We start from the raw sequence: 22538 nt of genomic DNA, 5'->3' as shown, positions 1-22538 counted from the left end.
TACTTGATGTAGTGCATTCAGAAACCATCTTAGTGCTGCCTTCAATGTCCCTAGAGTCTAGTGGGACGGATATATGAACAGATAATGTCAACAGAAATAGTATATTGAGTTCTGTTAAATAAGCAGGAGGCCATTGGCCTGAGATTCTCTCCCTGTTTTCAGTTCCTACTTAACAAACTGAAACCTAACTTAGGAGTATATTTTTTATAACAAATAGTTGGGTTTCAGTCAATCATAAACAATTGCGCTTTAGCCAATCCCAGGCACCCAACTGATACAGCTACACCCAAATAAGGCAAACACCTAACAGTAGCCAACAGATAGTATCTTTACTTTGCTTCTGTGTTTGGCCTGTAAAACTTGCTACTCATGCTGCGGGATGGAGCCCTCTCACCTCTTCTGGTTCTGATTTCTACCCAGTTCAGGAATCATTCTTTGCTCAAATGAACTCTGTTAAATTTAGTTTGTCTAAAATGTTTATTTTAACAGTTCATATAGATATATCTAAAGGAGGCTATGGGAACCCACAGAAAGTAATATGGGGGCTAAGGGAGAAGTTGGTACCTAACATGAGTCTTACAAGGACTTAAAGAGTTATTCGAATGAAGAGAAGAAAGAAGGATATTCCAGTTTAAGAGAATACTGTGATCAAAATCACAGAATATCAAATAATACAGGATGTATAAAAAAGACAGCAGCTCCATTTTACTAGTGGCTCAGAGTGAGGCAGAGAGAGGGGAGTGAGGGAGAAGAGATAAGGGGCAGGGACTGTGCTTTGGAAACTTCACTCTGGATGGAGGCAGGGAAACCAGGAGACTATTACAGAAGTGAAGTCCCACAGGTGTTACATTAAGGAGACACACCCCAAACAGAAATTCCAAACTTTCCATGGGAGTCTCACTTAAAGGGGTTCAAGTATATATTTTGCCAGGCAACCGTTCTTAATACTTCAAGTTATTTCCTAATCTTCAGCATCCTCAGAACTCCCATTCCTATTCCAGAGGAACCCTCACCGCATCTTCAGTGTTTCATTCCCACCACCTGGTTTTTTAATCCCCTTTCTCTTCTCTGCCATTCCAGCAGAGCACACTTGCCCTGTGAGTGTTATACTTTTGCTCTCTGTTTGGTTTTCTGCACCTACTCCAAATCTTTACACACAGATTTTTATCCTCTCTTCTCTGCCAATAGGGCTTGATGGTGTCAGAGAAAGTGGGCTACTTTGTAATAAGGATGGGGGTTGTGGGAGGCTCTGAATTCACATATGTTAACAATTTGGGGCCAGTTATAATAATTAAAATGTAAGACAATCAGAAAGAGCTAGAGAAGTGGCAGTATAATGGAATAGAAGACATGGAAGTGAGATAACTTGTAGAAACATAGTCAGGGCCAAACAAGTAACCAAAGTAGGACAGAGGCAGAGAGAGGTAGGACTTTAAAACTGCTTTGTAGTTTGAATCTAGAATAAATAACAGTAGTGTGATATTATTCACCATGTCTGGGGGATGCAAACAGAGAAACATAAGAGATAATAACAGAAGATGATAAACTTGGTTTTGTATATGCTTAGCCTGAGGTGTCAACAAGATATTCGGGTCATATTTAAGAACCAGAGTACTTCAATTTGATGCCATATACCAGCTATCTCTAAACCTGTGTGTTACAAATCGCCATTCATAATCAAAATCAAACTCTTTTGGAAAATGACCTACAATAGCCTGTTCTTGGAAATTGTTTGTACATGGATAATGCTTGCAGGAAATAAACCCATTTAACTTTGTTTCCAACATTCTTCCTACCCACCCCCTCCCTTCTTTTTTTCTCAGAATACCTCAGCATCCTAGGGAATGTTTTTTCGGGGACAATGCTCTAAGAAATGCTCATTAAAACACTGCGGGTCTCTAATCAGGGGAAGTTTAAGACAGAAGGAACATGGTGTGGGAGAAGGCAGTTTGTTTGCATGGGAGTGAGAGTTGAAGCATTATGAACTGCTGAATCACCAAGAGTGAACAGAAAGAGAAAAGGGGGTTGGAGACAGAACATTTATAAACACCATTTGATATCTCAAATGACACATGGAGAATATATTTGGAAGGACAGCAAGTTGTAATAGCAAAATCATGTGTTTCAGAGTGATCTAATCTTTTTAAGATTCCATTTTCTTTCTGAAAATTGATGTCTACCTTGTTGGGTGGTACTGAGATTTAAAATAGATATGTGAAACATCTTCCACATAGAAAACACATAATCCACTCTCAATAAATACTATTGTTAATACTGTTTTCATTTAAGTTTTTCTTGATAAACTGAAGCAAAACCTTGTTGAGTACACTGTGGCATTAAAACTTGAATGTTGGACAATTACATACTAGAAATCTCAGTCATTTGTATCAAAACCCTAATACAGGGAAGCAATCCTAGTTCAGACAAGCCTCAAGCAGTAATAGCATGGTACAGGAATAGCATCCATAGTAACTAGGCAATGAAAGAAGACACCATAGGAATTTCCCTATGGTACCAGGAACTACGTTTTTTTCATCTATTTTTCATGAAGAGATGCTGGAAGCTAATATCTGCGCCTCAGTGAATACATTTGCTCTCCATATAAAATCCTAAGCTAAAAACCCCTTCCATGTGAATGACTGTGGGTATCAAATTGTCATGACGGAACATCCTCTGACAATACTCATTATCTGGCACCCTCAGGGTGAGACCAGGGGAAAGGCATCCACAACAAAATACTGGCTAATGAGATATATTTCTGTCTAATATATCACCGTGATACAAATGCAAGCCTTAGTCATTTTCAATATCGGACGATTGAGCATACAAGCCCAAAAAAGATTCTGAATTTAGAGTTAAAAGTTCTGTTAACTGCCACAGCAGATTAGATTTTCTGTTCTCCAGCAAAAAATGGGGGCAATTACCAAGATTTTACCCGAGTCAATTCATTCCAAACCCCAAAGGAATGGTCACCAGAATTTATTATCTTGCAGTCTTTTGGAGGGCGACCTCATAGGTCTCAGGTCTGTCTGAGGAGCCTGGGGTAGTTAAGACTGGGCATTAACATGACTGGTCAGTGTTCTTAATAAAGAAGACATTCCATAGCAGCCAAGATGTGGGTGAAAAACGTAACCAAAAGGATGGCAATCAAGTCATTGCAGAGGTGTCTGAGGCATTCGGGTTATTCGGATCCTTGGGAAGGAACAGTGGCAGGGTGACAGATTTATGGTCACAGACACACAGGGCATTGTGGCAGGAGATGCTCACATGTTATTCTCTGAGCAAACATAGGCTAGTGTGTAAATGAAATTTGCCATAGAAATTCATGGGGTTTCTCTCAGGTGAGTACTTGCAGGAGAAAATGGACAACTATGTACTCTGATTGGTTTACATGGTCACTTGCCTAAAATCACAAGACTGGGGCAGAGCGAATATATATATATATATATATATATATATATATATATATATATATATTCAATCTGTCCCAGTGAATATATATATAAAATATCTTACAATATATATATTATATACGTATGTATAAAAACCAATGTTACTTAATGTGTCCCAAAGACTGGCAGCGTCAGCATTGCCTGAATCTAGAATTACCCAAAAGTGCAAATTCCTCCTAGGCATGGAGGAAGCCGAATCTCTGAGTAATTTGTTTTAAGAAGCTTTCAGGTCATTCTTACATACAGTAAAGTTTAAGAAGCACTGCTCTAGACCTTTATCTGATGGGTCAATAATTGGACACATCTCTCCACTTCAACCTACTTCCCAAACTAGGCTGGCTTCTTCATCTTTCTGCCCTGAGTTTCCGGTTCTCTTTCTCTGATAGCACCTGACTAGACCATCTGATTACATATAAGAGCTCAGTTTGGAATTTCTATCACCCACAAAAATCGAGAAACTGTGCAGAGGCAGTAAAAATACTAATTTTTAGCTTTGTGATTTGGTTTGCAGCAGACAAAACTCATTTATAACTTTTTTCCAAGTTCTACTCATTTCCAAGTTAATAATGATATAAATAAAGGAATGGAAAAAGGAGGAAAACACTTACATGAGCTATAAGTTGCTCCTGGGAAGCTTTTACTTCAGCTTGCAATTTCTCGATGCACTGAAAAGGAGAAAAATTTAGAAACCAAGTATGTACCTCTGTCTTTTACATGCTCGAAGTATTGCAGACATATCTGTGTTATCAGTTTCCAAATCTTGTGAATGGTAGCATTATTTCAACTACATTTTTTGAAAATCATTATTGGAGAAATCATCCCCCTTTTCCTATTTCTCTTCCATTCTATGGAAGAGCCCAAAGGAAAAACACACAAATATATTAAGAACTATGATATGTCTGAATAAGGTAATATTAGCTTGATGTGCTGTGGTTAATGCAAACACCCCTATATCATATATATATATATATATATATATATATATATATATATATATACACACACACACACACTCTATATATAATATCTATATATCTATATCTATATACCTCCACATGAAAACATATTCATATATTCCAAAAACAGATACAAACCCTTTAGATTGAACAAGATGTAAATTTATATAATGATATATATAAATGCTCAGATATTCAGAGATCAATCATTTCTTATAAAGTAATTGATTAAAAAACACATGCCGAATGTTAGAATCCTCGTTTTACTGCACAGAAAGAAACTACTCCTTGTTTAACCTTGACAACTTAGAAACATTTGTACAGTCAATATCATTTATAAAATAAATAGAATATTTATCTAATATTATTCAAAAAGATGCATATCAAACTTTAAAACTACTACTAGCCAAATAAATTTTATGTCAATATTCACCAGGGAATAAAATTACTTTTAGCAAATACAAATATTGTTATTTGCCATTGTGAACTTGAAAATATGAACTTTTAATCCAGACTGAAATGGCTTTGCAGAATTGTCAGTTCATTTAAATTAGGTATCTTTTAAAGTAAAGATGACTTTGTTCTACAACATACCTGGTCTTTTACAAGAACCATTTTTTTATATGTTTCCTCACTGGCTTCCTTGTGGTTCACAGCCTCTAGTTTTTCCTCCAGCCGGGATACTTGTTCAAGCAGTTTTGATTTTGTTCCTTCAGAGACTGAAAGCTGAAGTTATTTTCTTTATATGGGCGTGTAAGTACAGTAATATTTTAAAAGCTCCTTTTAAAAATTCAACTTATAAATAATTTATCTTCCACCAATATCTATTAAATATGAAAATAGCTTCTGGAACATTTCTCATAGATAATAAATTAGCATAGAGAAAGAAGAAAAAAATTGATTTTATTTATTCTTTATAATTAAGATCTTTCTAAGCAGGAGATGAATCCTCATAGTTACAATGGGCAGATAAATTTCTTAAAAATCTCAACACTCATCTTCATTGCGTTTCATTATTGTACTTTATTTGTACAGCTGAATCTGAAACTAGTATTGTGGTTTACATATGGTCTTTGAAACGTAACTCTTGGGGGGGTTACAGTTCTCTAGAAAGAGTGGGAGTTCTGACTCCCTTGAATGTTCACCATAGAAGCAGCAGGGTGCATTTAACTAGGGGATATGCAGGAATTTCAAGTTAAAGTCTGATCAAAGGCAGATCTATACTAAGCCACAACCAAAAAATTCCTAGCAATGACTTTGTCTTTGTTTGACTGCTTGTAGATTCCTCTTGAGGAAAGTGGTAGTTTGATAGTCCTTAGTCTCTAATTCCCCTGGAGAGGGCCTGTACTAGCTTCTCCTTTCATTCTGGCAGCTATTGTGCTTTTTCTCTATAGTTCAGCAACAATCCTTAAAGATTCACTGGAATCCTTAAAGACTGTCCTGGAAATAAAACACATGATTTTGTATTCACTGCAACTTCTAGGGTTTTCTCTAAAGCATGAATTATCTCTACATCTCTTTTGCATTACTCTGAAAGTTATTGCAAGGCATACTGTCTCATCTTGAAAAAACTTGATTGTTCTTAAATTTTTAAAGACAAGCTACCAAATGTGGAAGCACGAAGAGGTCAGTCTGCCAAGGAAATAAGCACATCATCTCTACTGGTCCATCATATACTGGCATATCGTATATACTGTGAGCATATCATACATACTGGCACTGAACCATCCAGCAACACACTCGTTCACTGGGCAAATGTTTGTTCAGTTGCCTCCCTCCACAGCTGTTGTGTTATGTGCTGCAGATTAAGAAAGTGAAAAATAAGGTTTAGAGGGAACACACATGTTACTAACTGTTGGCCATGCCTTTTGGCTCTTGGTGGCCTTGAAGACCTGTGGTGCTCCTCATGATCACTAATATGTTTAACTCCTGAGTGCATGGTGGTTTGGAATAGCAGTCTGGCTTTTAAAACTGCCTACCTTTCTATTTTATTAGAAACATAGTATAGCGTAAGGGTTAAAGCCATAAACTCTTATGTCATTATCCTTTGGGTAAAAAAATCTCATTTTTTTTACAAAAATTAGCCAGGCATGGTGGCAGGTGCCTGTATTCCCAGCTATGAGGGAGGCTGAGGCAGGAGAATCATTTAAACCTGCGAGGCAGAGGTTGCAGTGAGCCAAGATCTCAGTTTTGCTGTTTACTATCTGTGTGATCTCAGCAAGTTACTTAGCTTCCCTGTGCTTGAGTTTTCAAATCTGTAAATAGCAATGGGAATGAAAAGAATACTACTTATCTCATGGTTTGGTTGTGAGGATTACATGAGTTTAAACAACAGAAACACTTAGAACTATGCCTGGAAGATATCAAGCATCTAGCAGTTCTTAGAATGATTCTTCTACCTCTTCTAGATCACAGTAGGTGTTCTTCTGGGTTTTATCTACATATTTATCAAATTGGTTTGTTTTTTTTTTCTGAGATAGGGTCTCACTTTGTCACCCAAGTTAGAATGCAATGGTGCAATCTCTGCTCTGCAACGTTCACCTCTAGGGCTCAAGTGATCCTCCCACCTCAACTTCCCAAGTAGGTGGGACTACAGGTGCACACCATCATCCCTGGCTAATTATTTGTATTTTTGATAGAGATGGGTTTTCACCATGTTGCCCAGGCTGGTCTTGACCTCCTGAGCTCAAGTGATCTGCCTACCTTGGCCTCCCAAAGTGCTGGGATTACAGGTGTGAGCCACTGTGCCTGGCTTATTTATCAAATTGTAAAGCAAAAAAAAAAAAAACAAAATATCTGAAGACGTCATAACCTTTATGAGCTGCATACCCTGAACTCAAACTATATTTCATTTGTTCATTTCCTGTAACAACTCTAATCTTCAGGGAAAACTCCTTTCTATGTCCAGAATTATTTTTTTCTCAAATATTCTATCTCTTAGTTGGGCCCATTTTGTTCCCATATCCTGTCTGTTATGTGATCCATTGTTACCATTTTATTGTCTTTCTTTTAAATCTATCTTCTCTTGTTTAAAAGCCTTTCTTCATTCACTCAACAGGCATCATTTATTCAATCATTTGTTAAAGAAATAAGTTGGACATTTATTATATAAGAATATATAGATTAAAAAATGAAAACAATATTGTTCACATCCTCAAAAAACTCATACTTTAGCCAGAAAGTCAGACCATTTAAAAATAGCTATTATATAATGCAAAACTATATAGGTGAATAAAAATATTATTAATACTTAACATTTATTGGGCACTTACTACATGCCAGACAGTCTGTTTTCAAATTTATTTTAGTATTGCAATTTATCTTCAAAACATCCTAAAGGTTCATTCTATTATAGCTTCCTTTTTGCAGATAAGGAAATTGAGTTTCAACAGAATTATATAACTTATCAAAGGATATAGCAAGTAACTTCTGGAATTCAAGTTTTCAGTAGTGGCATCAGGTTTGACTTCCTATGCCCAAATTTGACCCCAGTTACAAAGTAGGCCCTGGTCATCATGACAATTTAATCCTCTTTGCTGTTGATTGGTTCAGGAACCAAGGCATGAATTAATCAGAGCCTCACTTTCCTGTGGCAAAGTTATTGTATAAGGAGATGTGACCTAATTTGGGTTACCCACACTGCAGAGAAGTGGAGAGTGATTTGGAGAAGCACCTTCTGTCACCAATCAGACGTGAATGCTACTATAACCATCCTACAGCCATCAGGAAACCAGGCACTCAGAAAGGAAGAGTAAACAACAGAAAAAAACTTAAGTTCTTGCTGACGTTGTTAAAGTGCTCTATTAACTAACCTTGAAGCATACCCTACCTTGCAACTTGCACTTAGTGAGCCATAAGTTCTCTTATTAAGGAGTTGAGTTTTCTATTACTTGTTGCCATAAGTATTCTACTGATATGTTGTTTGGTTCCAAGATTCCATGCTCTTGACCACAAGTGAGAAAAGTTAATGAAAAACAGAAGAAACTAACATATATTTGGTAGCTACAGTATACTAGGCATTCTGCTGGGTGCTGCATATATAAATGTTACCTTATGCCATTGCTCAAAACCCTAGCAATTTTCTTTACATTTTTTGTTGTCGTCATTGTAAAGATTGAGAAACTAAATGCTTTAGTGGTGAATTGCATAAAATTCTACAGCTAATAAGAAGAGGTTAGAGTTGGGCCCTCATTTGTCTGCTTCCATCCGTGGATTTTATATTGTATCCAAATCCTGACTCTGAGGCTGCCTGTCACAATGAGGCCTGTGATGTTTTTTTCCTTATTATGTGGACTTCAATCTTTCTCAGGTTGTTAACTTATATTCTTAATGGAAATTTTTTTTCTGAGACCTGAGAACTCTCTCTAACCCACCATCTTGCTTCCTTTTTACATAGACACCAACCCCATATTTTCTCTCCTTTTTAAAGAAGTTTCTTACTGAATATCTCTTTGACTCAGATCTATTTAGCTCAGGTTCAGCTTAAGACTAAGAAATGTTGACTTAGAATCAGGATATCTATGTTTTAGTCTTAATTCCACAGATCACTGACTCTATAACCTTGGTGCCCATAACAGAATTTTTATTTTTATTTTTTGAGATGGACTTTTGCTCTTGTTACCCAGGCTGGAGTGCAATGGCACTATCTCAGCTCACCGCAACCTCCGCCTCCTGGGTTCAGGCAATTCTCCTGCCTCAGCCTCCTGAGTAGCTGGGATTACAGGCACGCGCCACCATGCCCAGCTAATTTTTTGTATTTTTAGTAGAGACGGGGTTTCACCATGTTGACCAGGATGGTCTCGATCTCTTCACCTTGTGATCCACCTGCCTCGGCCTCCCAAAGTGCTGGGCAGAATTTTTAAAATAATTTCAACTTTTTTTGTTGTTAGATTCAGAAGTATATGTACAGATTTGCTGCAAATCAAGAACTTAACCCCTTTTACAATAGCTGCAAAATAACTTAGGAATATATATAACCAAGGAGGTAAAAGACCCCTACGAGGAAAACTACAGCCACTGCTGAAAGAATCATAGAGAACACAAACAAATGGAAACACATCCCATGCTCATGGATGAGTAGAATCAATATTGTGAAAATGACCATACTGCCAAAAACAAACTACAAAATCAACACAATTCCCATCAAAATACCACAATCATTCTTCACAGAATTAGAAAAAAAATTCTAAAATTAATGTAGAACCAAAAAAGAGCCTGCATATCCAAAGCAAGAGTAAACAAAAAGAACAAATTTGGAGGCATCACATTACCTGATTTCAATCTAAACTATAAGACCATAGTCATCAAAACAGTGTGGTACTGGTATAAAAATAGGTATATAGACGGATAAAACAGAATAGAGAACCCAGAAATAAACCCGAACACTTACAGCCAACTGACCTTTGACAAAGCAAACAAAACCATAATGTAGGGAAAGGACACCCTTTTCAGCAAATGGTGCTGGGATAAATGGCTAGCCACAAGTCAGAGAATAAAATTTGATCCTCATCTCTCACTTTATACAAAAATCAACTTAAGATGGATTAAGGACTGAAATCTATGAAACTATAAAAATTCTAGAAGATAACATTGGAAAAACCCTTCTAGATATTGGCTTAGGCAAGGATTTCATGACCAAGAACCCAAAAGCAAATTCAACAAAAACAAAGATAAATAACTGGAATTTAATTAAAATAAAGATTTTAATTAAATTAAAATGGAATTTTGATTAAATTAAATTGTGAAGATTTTGTCATGCAAAAGGAACAGTCAGCAAAGTAAACAGACAACCCACAGAGTGGGAGAAAATCTTCACAATCTATACATCTGAAAAGGACTAATATCCAGAATTTACAACAAACTCAAACAAATCAGCAAGAATAAAAACAAACAATCCCATCAAAAAGTGGGCTAAGGACATGAATAGACAATTCTGAAAATGAGATATACAAATGGCCAACATATGAAAAAATGTTCAGCATCACTAATGATCAGGGAAATGCAACTCAAAACCACAATGCAATACCATCTTACTCCTGCAAGAATGGCCATAATCAAAAAGTCAAAAAACAGTAGATGTTGGCCTGGATGTGGTGATCAGGGAACACTTCTACACTACTGGTGGGAATGTAAATTAGTACAACCACTTTCGAATACAGTGTCAATATTTCTTAAAGAACTAAAAGAACTACCATTTGATCCAGTAATCCCACTACTGGGTATTTACCTAGAGGAAAGAAGTCATTATATGATAAAGATACTTGCATACGCATGTTTACAGCAGCACAATTCACAATTGCAAAATCATGGGTGCAACCCAAATGCCCATCAATCAATGAGTGGATAAAGAAACTGTGATACATATATATATATATGTATCACATAGAGTAGTATTCCATTACATATATATATATATATATATATATACACTACTCAGCCATAAAATGGAATACTACTCAGCCATAAAAAAAAGAATGAATGAATGGCATTCACAGCAACCTGCGTGAGATTGGAGACTATTATTCTAAGTGAAGTAGCTCAGAAATGGAAAACTAAACATCACATGTTCTCACTTTGTAGTAAGTTTTGAAAAGTTTTACAAAGCTACAGTAATCCAAATAGTATTTGACTGGAACAAGGATAGACACGGCTGGGAGCGGTGGCTCACACCTGTAATCCCAGCACTTTGGGAGGCCGAGGCGGATGGATCACGAGGTCAAGAGATCGAGACTATCCTGGTCAACATGGTGAAACCCCGTCTCTACTAAAAATACAAAAAAATTAGCTGGGCAAGGTGGTGCGTGCCTGTAATCCCAACTCCTCAGGAGGCTGAGGCAGGAGAATTGCCTGAACCCAGGAGGCGGAGGTTGCGGTGAGCCGAGATCATGCCATTGCACTCCAGCCTGGGTAACAAGAGCGAAACTCAGTCTCCAAAAAAAAAAAAAAAAAAAGAATAGAAGCATAGACCACTGAATAGAACTGAGAGCTTTCAGAAATCAACCCAAAGATCTATGGCTAATTGATTTTTGACAATGGTGCCAAGACAGTTTAATAGGCAAAGAAGAGAGTCTTCAACGAATGGTGCTGGCACAAATGGATAACCAACATGTAAGAGCTTGAACTTGGACTCCTTTATCAATTCATAAACAAAAATAATATTAAACTAGATCGATTACCTAAATATGTAAGCACGAACTGTAAAATTGTTAGCAGAAAACATTGTGGTAAATCTTCATGATCTTGAATTAAGCAATGGGTTCTTTGACAACAAAAAAAAAACAAAAAATTTAAAAATAGTGAAATTGGAGTTGGTCAAGATTAAAAACTCATGCAGCAAGGAATATAATAAAAAAATGAAAAGACAACTTACAAGATGTGAGAAAATATCTGCAAATCATATATGTGATAAAAGTTTAGTGTGCAAAATATATAAAGAACTCTTATTATTCAGCAACAAAAAGACAAACCACCCAATTGAAAACTGGGCAAAGGACTTGGTAGACATTTCTCTAAAGAAGACACACAAATAAATGGCCAAGAGGCATAAGAAAAGACGTTCAACATCACTAGTTGTTAAGGTAGTAGAAATCAAAACCACAGTGAGATTCTACTTTGTATCTACTCTTATGACTATAATTTTAAAAATGGAAAATAAAAGATGTTGCTGAAGATATGGAGAAATAGAAACCCTTGTACATTGCTGGTAAGAATGTAATATGTTACAGGCAATGTGGAAAAAATGACCGATCAAAAAGTTAAACATAGAATTACCATGTGATCTAGCAATTCCACTTCTACATATATATCAAAAAGAAATGGAACACTTACATTCACAAAATATGGCATACAAATGTTTATTCATAACAGCTAAAAGTTGAAAACTAAACGTCCATCAACGGATGAGTGGATTAAACAAATTGCATTGTGTACACACAGTGGAATATTATTCAGGCATAAAAAGGAATGAAGTACTTATACTTGCTATAACTTGGATAAACCTCAAAAACATTATGTTAAGTGCAAAAAGCCACATACAAAAGGTCATATTAGATAAATCCTTTCATCTGAAATATCCATAATAAATCCATAAAGACAGAAAACAGATTAGTGATTGTCAAGGGATGGGAGGAAGAGGGTTTGATGAGTGATTACGTAAGGGCATAAAGTGCTCTTCAGGGGTGATGGAAAAGCATTGAAACTTGACAGAGTTGGTTGCACAATATTGGAAATGCACTAAATGTGACTGAATGTATATTTCAAAATGATGAATTATAAGTTCTGTGAATTTTACCCCCATTAAAAATAAAAAATAGGGAGCAAATGATCCAAGATGGCTGATCACTAGCAGCTCGGGCTCGTAGTTCCCAGTGAAAGCGCAGAGAACGAGAGGACGCCACACTTTCAGACGAATATTTGTTGCTCACGGACCAGGAGATTCCCAGCAGAGGAGCCCCACGTGTCGCCAGGGCGACTCTTGTGGCTGGCGCGGCGGTTTTGCTGGTGCCTTAGTGCGCCAGTTCTTGGTGCAGAGTCCGGAGATTCCCAGGCAGAAAAGCACCATCAATCTTAACACTGCTATTTTGGCCGGCGCAGTAGATTGCTGAGATTTCGGCGCTGGGAATCAACAAGTTGGACGTCTGCTCAGAGACCTAGTTAGAAAGTCGGTACTTACAAAGACAACAGACGGATAAATATATAATGAAGGGAAGAAATCAGCGTAAAAAGGCAGAGAATACTCAAAATCAGAATGCCTCTCCCTCCACAGGGGATCGCAATTCCTCATCAGTAACGGAACAAGGCTTAATGGATTACGAGTGTGTTCCAATAACAGAAGCAGGTTTCAAAATGTGGGTGATAAGAAACTTCTGTGAATTAAAAGAACTTGTTCTAACCCAATGCAAAGAAACTAAGAACCTTGAAAAAAGGTTTGACGAAATGTTAACGAGAATGGACAATTTAGAGAGGAATATAAGTGAATTGATGGAGCTGAAAAACACAACACGAGAACTTCGCGAAGCATGCACAAGTTTAAACAGTCGAATTGATCAAGCAGAAGAAAGGATATCAGAAGTCGAGAACCAGCTCAGTGAAATGAAACGAGAAGACAAGATTGGAGAAAAAAGGATGAAAAGCAATGAGCAAAGTCTCCAGGAAATATGGGACTATGTGAAAAGACCTAATTTACGTTTGATAGGTGTACCTGAATGTGACGAAGAGAATGAATCCAAGTTGGAAAATACTCTTCAGGATATCATTCAGGAAAACTTTCCCAACCTGGCAAGGCAGGGTAATATTCAACTCCAGGTAATACAGAGAACACCACAAAGATATTCTTCAAGAAGACCAACCCCAAGGCACATAATTGCCAGATTTATTAGGGTTGAAATGAAGGAGAAAATACTAAGGGCAGCCAGAGAGAAAGGTCAGGTTACCCATAAAGGGAAACCTATCAGACTTACAGCAGATCTCTCAGCAGAAACCCTACAAGCCAGAAAAGAGTGGGGACCAATATTTAACATCCTTAAAGAAAAGAACTTTCAACCCAGAATTTCCTATCCAGCCAAACTAAGCTTTATAATCGAAGGAAAAATTAAATCCTTTGTGAACAAACAAGTACTTAGAGACTTCACCACCACCAGGCCTGCTTTACAAGAGCAGAGCTTCTGAAATAAGCACTATACATATAAAAGAACAACCAATATCAGCCTTTCCAAAAATATATCAAAAAGAAAAGAACATTAACACAACGAAAAATTTACACTAACTAATGGGCAAAACAGCCAGCTAGCATCAAATGCCAGTATTAAAGTTATATATATTCTAATCGGATAAAAAGCCAAAACCCATTGGTATGCTGCATCCAGACCCATCTCACATGCAATGATACACAAAGACTCAAAACAAAGAGAAGGAGGAAGATTTATCAACCATTCAGAGAGTAAAAATAAATAAACAAAAAGCAGGAGATGCAATTCTCGCCTCTGATAAAGTAGACTTTAAAGCAACAAAGAGCAAAAGAGGCAAAGAAGGACATTACATAATGGCAAAAGGATCAATGTAACAAGAAGAGCTAACGATTTTATAGATCAATGAGACAGAAAATTAACAAGGACATCCAGGACTTGAACTCAGACCCGGAACAAGTAAACTTAATAAACATTTATAGAACTCTCCACTTCAAATACATAAAACATACATTACCACCTCACACCTATTCCATAAGTGACTACATAATTGGAAGTAAATAACTCCTCAGTAATCTCATAGCATTTCATAGGTTTAAATGAAATACAGGTTGGCTGCTCGTTTGTTATTTTCTTCCCTTATTCCTTCCTGTTTACATCAAGTATAATTATTGGTATAAAAGAGGTTTTCAATACCCATTACTAAAATGCATTCTAGCCTGGGCAAGAAAGCAATACTCCCATTCTCTCTCTCTCTTTCTCTTCCTTTTTCCTCCTCTTCTTTATTCTTTTTCTTTCTTTCTTTCTTTAAAAAAAAATAAAATAAAATAAAATAAAAAATAAAAAATAAATAAAATGATTTTCTTAGGTTTAGAAAATTGTTAGCATTACATCCACTCATTGAATGTTACCAGAGAAAGCATCAACAAACTTGGATTCACTGGTTTCATTTCAAATTAATAAGCACAAACCTCAGGTGGGTACTCCACACTACCCTGAAATAAAAACACCAAAAAATACCACTATATTTTTCTCCTAATAAATTGGCTTTCCTCTTCTTTGAGGTAGTTATTTATTTCCCTTAACTTTCTCTTCAAATATGATTTCGTACTTCCCCTCTTCAAAAATTCTACTCATCCCAAATGACAATCTCAGTAAGTCCCTGAAAAAAATAGAACCTGCAAGATACTCCCTCACCTTCACACCAGTTAATCTATAAATCTTACTGCAGCAGATACTGATCATCTATTTCCCATGAGTTTTTTCCCTTTTAACCCTTGTTAACCAAAACCCAACTTGGATTAGCTAGCATCCATGTGTTCAGGGGAGCTTGGCCTTGCCCAGCTCTGAGGCATGAATCATGATTGAACTGTATCAGTCATATTTGTTTCATTTCCAGGTATAAGAGATCATTTTTGACATGGGCATGCAATATATAGAGGCCCTGGGAGCTTGAGGAGGATTTTTACCAGATTTTTAAAAAGATGCACAGGAGGAAGCACATCTCGTTTTATCAGGATGTAGTTTTAACTGCCTATTGCTTCGAATTACTGCAGAGGCCTTGCAAGTATGACACAGCCAACAAATAGAGAGTGGTAGAGCAAAGGATGGATAGCCTCTGTAATCTTGGTAACTTTTTTTTGTGTGTGTGATGGATTCTCATTCTGTCACCCAGGCTGAAGTGCAGTGGTGTGATCTCGGCTCACCTCAACCTCCGCCCCCACAGGTTCAAGCTATTCTCCTGCCTCAGCCTCCAGAACAGCTGGGATTACAGGCGTGCACCACCACGTCTGACTAATTTTTTTTTTGTATTTTCAGTAGAGACAGGATTTCACCATGTTGATCAGGCTGGTCTCGAACTCCTGACCTCAAGTGATCCACCTGCCTTGGCCTCCCAGAGTTTTGGGATTACAGGCATGAGCCACCATGCCCAGCCCTTGTTGACATTCTTGAGCCACTGAATTAACAAATTCTGAAACTGGCCCACCTATAGATATAGTGTTACGTAAGATGATAGCTGGCATTATTGAAACAGCCAGGTGGGCGAGGGTCCCTGGCAAAAACTCCAACTGGCCTGAGCACTGGAAAGAATACGTACTGGGGCGGAGCTACACAGTTCATGCCCTTTGCAGCGGGGAGGAGCTTGCCCCTCCTTTTCCTGTGTGGAACCTGGGATTCAAACAGCAAGGCGAGAAGTGCACCAACAGAACTCTGGCCTTGTGGAGAGTCCCTGTTTCCCCTTTTTTTCCTTTTCACTAAATAAAACCCTGCTTTATTCACACTTCAAACCGTCTGTGAGCCTAAACCTTTGTGACGGTGGGACAAGGACCCTGTCTTTAGATGAAGGAAGGAAAAGTCCTGCAACATTATTACATTACTTTAATTGGGATTCTGTTACCTGAAGAGGAAAGCATCCTTACTGAACAAATATAGACGATATTCTTCCGTTTATCAAAGGCGAGCCATTGCACTTGGCTTTGAATCCTATCACATCTACCTGTCACAAAGCCTTTGCTCCTGTAATTTCTGTACCCTATCTCCCAATCCTCTCCTGCGTTTTCTAGTTTACTCTTTCTGAAAGATACCATTCAGCTTATAAACATGACATAGACATTTCCATGAATGAAAGGTGTCCACTAAACTCTCCATTGCCCCTCTCTCCATCATCATCCCATACTTTTGCTTCTTTTCCAAAGCTTTGTAAAACAATCACCTTCTATACTGTTGTTATTTTTTGTAATTGTATTCTTTTAAAAAGGCACATTAAAAATTATTGGCTTATATAACTGAGGAGTCAGAAATAGGGGTATTGTTTCACATACACTAGATGCTAAAAACTCAAACAAGGTGTTTGAAACAATTCTGTCTCTTCCTACCTCCAAATCTCTGCTGCTCCTATGTGTTTGCCTTGTTATTTCCCATTGCAGACAAGCTATCTTCACAGTGGGAAAAATGACACCTAGAGACTTCCAGTTTCATGGCATTAATAGTAAGGCACTTCATCTTCCAGTAAAAATTGGAAAAACACTCTATTAGATCATATGACCTCTCCTGAATCAATTTTTATGGTCAAGAAAATGGGATATCATAATTGAATGGACCTAGATCTTGTGCTCAAAAGTCATTCCCTCTAGCCAGGAATACTGTGATTTACAGCCATAGAATTATTAAAAGGTTGGAGTGAGAAAGGAGCCATTCTCCAAATAAAGCAGACATATAAACAGAATCCAATTACAGTCCACCCTTGCCCCCTGGTGTTCAGCACAATCAAATCCTTATACCTATACATAACATGCATTTCCTAAAATTCTCCTGCATAATATAATGCATCTATTCTATGTTAATCCAAAAATGCACTCACTCTCTCTCAAAAGGAGACAAACCAAAATTATATCAAGTTACTGCCTTTAGCTCTACATTCAGATTTCCAAACTATGTGCATTCCCTCCTGAATCAAATCTAGATGAGAATCGTCATGATATAGCATCTAAAATTAAATAAAGAATGTACCATCCCTAATATGCCCAATATACAGAAAAACCAGAATAATCAGGAACAAGGGGAAATAACTTACAATTGTCACCAGCCATCACAAATTCTATTTGCACATTCCATTAGTCAGAGATAGAAAAGCCACACTGTCCTGGAAGTGCAATGAGTAGAGGTAGCTGAAAAATTTGACTGTTTCTGACCTCTGAGAGCTTTCTTTGTCTTTTACATCCATGGCCATAGCCAAAAAAAGAGCTACAGAGAATTCCTTTGGTGGGGAATTGTACTAAATTCCAGTTTCAGGTATGTCACCAATTTATCTATTTGTCAAGGCCACTGTGGTTATATTATAGAAACTCAGTGCAAATATGTTTAGGTTAAAAAGAGAATTGAGCTAGGTTCCACCCAGAAGGCTGCGGTGGGTTATTCAATGCTATACTGAGCCATGATCATGCCATTACACTCTAGCCTGGACAAAAGAGTGGGGTCCAGTCTCTAAAAAAATAAAAAATAAATTGGTTCATTTAACTGGGAAGTAGAGGCACCACTAGATCCTGAATCTCAAATAAGATTTTCAGAAATCTCTCATTCTACAATTGGCTCTTCGCTCGTTCTCTCTCAATCTCTCTCTTCCTCCCCCCTCTTTTCTTTTCTTTTCTTTCTTTCTTTTTCTTTATTCTGAGACAAAGTCTCACTCTGTCTCCAGGCGCCAGGCTGGAGTGCAGTGGTGCAATCTCTGCTCACTGCAACCTCCACCTCCTGGGTTCAAGCAATTCTCCTGCCTCAGCCTCCCGAGTAGCTGGGACTACAGGTGCACGCCACCACGCCCAGCTAATTTTTTGTATTTTTTAGTAGAGATGGGGTTTCACCATGTTGGCCTGGATGGTCTCGATCTCTTGACCTCGTGATCCGCCCGCCTTGGCTTCCCAAAGTACTGGGATTACAGGCGTGAGCCACTGCGCCCAGCCTCCTTTTCTATCTCTATTTCTATATCTTTCTCTTACTATGGAAAAATTTTCCAGTAACTGGGAAGAGGGCTGCCAGCAGCCTAAATTACATTCCTCTCCCAACCACTCTTCCAATCTGACTTCTGCCTTCAACTACTTTATTGAAATGGATTTTTTCAAGGTTTCCTCTGACACTCATTTTACCAAATGCAATATACAATTTCTTAGGCACCTTATTCAACATCACAATAAAATATTACACATTTGAGCACCTCATGCCCCTTGAAACACTTTCCTGTTTCTGCTTCTACCACAGAGTTCTCTGGATTTTTTTCAGATTCTCAGTTTCCTTACCTAGATTTTCCTCTTCTTCAAATCTTCTACATATTGAGATCTGAAGATTTGCTCCTGGACACTCCTCTCTGTTTTATCTATACTCTTTCTCTAAGTAATCTCATTAGGTACCACAGTTTAAATGCCAATCACATGTTTGTGACTCCCAATTTTCAAACGTACAGCCACTCAGCTAGACACACACACACACACACACACACAAACATACACACACACTCCAACAACCTATTTAACATTGTCATTTAAATGCATACTAGGCAAATCAGAATTAATGTGTTCAAAATGAACTCCTCATGATCTATTCCCTCCGCAGACTTCCTTCTTTCAATAAATGGCACCATCCATCCATATGTTTAAGCCAGAAAGATAAAAGACTTCTCTTTTTCTCACCATCCACCTAATCCATCACTTCGTGCAATTATTAAATCCACTGCACTAAATAATGTGAATATTCTATTTGTCTCCTCTTATTATCTGTTCTCCAAAATTTTCTCCTCCACAACCCACACATTTACAAGCAGCAATTAATATTGCAGAATAGATCTCCAGTGTCACTCAAAAACCACTGAAAAACAAATTGTCTTGCCAGACCTTGTAGAGCTCATGCTACAGAGAAAAGAGGGACTTAATTTAAAAACAAAGCCTTCTCTTGTGCTAAATGCTTTGCAAGCTGAATTGGATTAGTAACACAAATTATGAAATTTCCTGGCAGTAAATAACAGAGGCAAGCACTTCAAAAATTACCTATCCTACCTGTGGAATGGGCAGAAAGCCCTAAATCTGAATATAGATTTAGCTCACAGAACGGATTTAGTCTCATTTCAGTTTTAGGAGTTAAACAAACAACAAACTCTTCATTTTAACCCCATCCTAGACAGAAGAGACTTTTATGTTTATTAATACTTTTTGCCTTTAACAGCTTTTGTGGTCATTTCTAGATTTATGCACATAGATCTCCAAGGGTCTACTTAGAAGCATAATTATCTCCTGTATTTGTCCGGCTACCATGAAAGAGTACCACAAACTGAGTGACTTAAACAACAAAAATTTATTATCTCACAGTTCCAGGGGCTGCAATTCTGAGATCAAAGTGTCAGCAGACCTGGCTCCTTCTGAGGACTATGAGGGAGAATCTATTCCAACCCCTCTCCTAGCTTCTGATGGTTTGCTGGCAATCTTTGGCATTCGTTGACTTGCAGAAGCATCACTCTGGTCTCTGCCTTCAGGTTCACATGGTTTTCTCTCTGCATGAGTATGTCCAAATGTTCATTTTTTATAAGGACACCAATCAGATTAGACTAGGGGCCTATCCTACTCCAGTATGACCTTACCTTAACTAATAATGAGGGAATGTATTAACTTCTCTTCCCGGATCCACAAGGGGCGCGGTTTCAAAGGCAAGAACTTCCCAGCGACAGCCAGACCTGCCTTCTTTTACGCCTCCATCCGGGAGCTTAGAGGTCTCTGTCTAACTTTCCGAACGTGGGAAAGGTAGAGAGCCCAGGTGTGCTCTTTTGTTTAGAAAGCGCGGCTATGGAGGAGGGGCTTTTGATTGCGAGCCTAGCAGCCAATCCAATATCAAAGTCAGAAAATCAATCATTCCAGAGGAAGTTTAAAGAATTCATCTCACTGAAGGAGAACTTGAATGGGGCGGGAGTAAGTCCGAGATTAAAAGACCCTCTGCCACTTACCTGTTTGGTTTTTCCCTCTTGGGGATCTCCTTCCAAGACAGCTTGAGGGCTCGCTCTCTATCTAATTCTTTCTCTCTCTCTCTCTCTCTCTGCCTAAATAAATCATTTTTTGCAAAATTCTTTGGGTCCAATATTTACTTGAATGAGCCTACTGCGATGCCGGGATCCTCTCCCCGTTCTTGGGTGAGTGAGAGATCAAGGGCCTGAAAAGAAGACATCTGATGCGGAGGGAGCAGAGCCGTCGTTTCTTCCCCTGCATCCCGCAACCCGGTCACAATTACATCTGCAATGACCCTTTTAAAAGATAAAGTCATGTTCTGGGGTATGGGGAGTTAGAACTTCAACAAATGAATTGGGAGGTTGGCATGCAATTTAACCCATACACCTTCAAGTTATCTGGGGGGAAATGATCCCTAACAAAGGAACATTTAAGCTCCAAGTGAAAATAGAACTATTTACCAACAGGTCAATGAATAATTGAAATATAAAGTTCAGGATGCGGGCAAAGAGATTCCTAAGATTCCTTTAATCTTCAAAAAAAATTATCTAGGCCTTAAGAATAGACAAGAATACCAGAGAGAAATGAAAAGACATGGGAAAGGTGAGGTGATCAATCATTGACTTAGAAATAAAGGGCAACAATTAGATATAAAGGTCAAAAAGCAATAATATTGGGTTCTAAGAAATTAAAGTTAACATGAGAATGGGCATAAAGTAATTACACAGAAACAGAGCTACTGAAAAGCAGATAGCTCTCAATCCACAAATCCAAGTGTATAAGAAATATCACATTTTTTACTTTCTGTAAATCTTATTTATTTCAATTTTAAGTCCCCACCTCTAGTTACACAGCTGTTCTTGAAGATCTTCTCTGCCAGGGTAGTTTACCCATATGGGAACCCTGTATATCCTCAGGGCACTGGTGATGCCTTTCTCGTCCCGCCAGAAACCCTTGTATGCAATCATAGATCCCACAGGTTAGCCAACATTTCACAGGAGTCTAGGACACATTCCTAGGTTACAAAACTCCCTCTAACTAGCACATTCTCAGAGCATTTTCATGGAACAGGGTACAGGCTTCCCCTGCTGGTGTGACTCAGAGCTGACTCTCTACTTCCAGTTTGGGGAAAAGGCACTCTGCTCTCTTTTGAATCTCTCTCAGGAGTCTCCGTTTCTCTCACGTCCTTATTAGTCTCTTTGACGGGTTTAGGCTTTTGGAAACAAAAATTAGGCAACTTCAGGAAAAGTCCTCTGAGATTAGGAAATACAGAGTCCTCTACTCTGAATGAGGAAGGCAACCATTCCCAGATGAATTTTAACACTGGAAATGATTGTTCCCACCAGAATGGAAGCCGAATTCAACTTATTGCTCTTTTACAGAGTGTGTAGGTTCCAAAGAAAATACAAAATACTCAAGATGAGAATAGAGGAATAGAGATAGGAAGTGGGGGTGGGCAAGGACCCCACACACTCAAAGCAGCAAGACGATGCAGCAGTCCTTTGTGTTACTGAGGGAAACAATCTGAGACAACATATTTGAAGGTAGTCAAGGTAAGTGAAGCTTTAGAGTTCATACTTTTTTTTGGACACAGGACATGAGCACAGACACAGATAATAAGGGGCTTTGAAGTAAGAAGTAGACATCTTGGATGGGGTAGGACAAGAACAGAATAGAACCACAGAAGTTCCATGACCTGAAATTAAAATCCAGAAAAGATCAGAACTGCCCCCTTAGTTATATTAGGTAAGAGGTTTTTGCTTTGTTTTGTTTACCAGTTCCTTAGAGAGGAAGGATTAGTAATTGATTTCATAACCCATTACATATACTCTCTAGAGCTTTTTTTTCTGTATGTGCCTGCATAGTATACTCTGTGTAAAATCAGTCATTCTCAACAATGCCTCTCTGCTGTTCACCACATTATAGAATACTCCCTGAAGGTATTTTGCCTTGACTGAGCAGATTGGA

The 22538-nt window shown here is 38.0% G+C and overlaps 1 protein-coding gene across 1 annotated transcript in view; it reads right to left on the bottom strand.

Moving 5' to 3' along the window:
• Nucleotides 1–22538, bottom strand: part of CCDC192 (coiled-coil domain containing 192) — a 211684-nt gene that overhangs the window by 134055 nt on the left and 55091 nt on the right. The window contains exons 4-5 of the mRNA XM_064366283.1: nucleotides 5003–5134; nucleotides 4061–4117 (exon numbers count right to left, since the gene is read on the bottom strand). Of these exons, the coding sequence (XP_064222353.1) occupies nucleotides 4061–4117; nucleotides 5003–5134 (189 nt within the window). The remainder of the gene's footprint in view (nucleotides 1–4060; nucleotides 4118–5002; nucleotides 5135–22538) is intronic.

This window comes from Aotus nancymaae, unplaced genomic scaffold (genome assembly GCF_030222135.1).
Source record: "Aotus nancymaae isolate 86718 unplaced genomic scaffold, 86718_ANA_hifiasm-v0.15.2.pri h1tg000064l_1, whole genome shotgun sequence".
Taxonomy (NCBI): Eukaryota; Metazoa; Chordata; class Mammalia; order Primates; family Aotidae; genus Aotus; species Aotus nancymaae.
The sequence above is the reverse complement of the archived record's forward strand: the minus strand, read 5'-3'. Positions and strand labels throughout refer to the sequence as shown.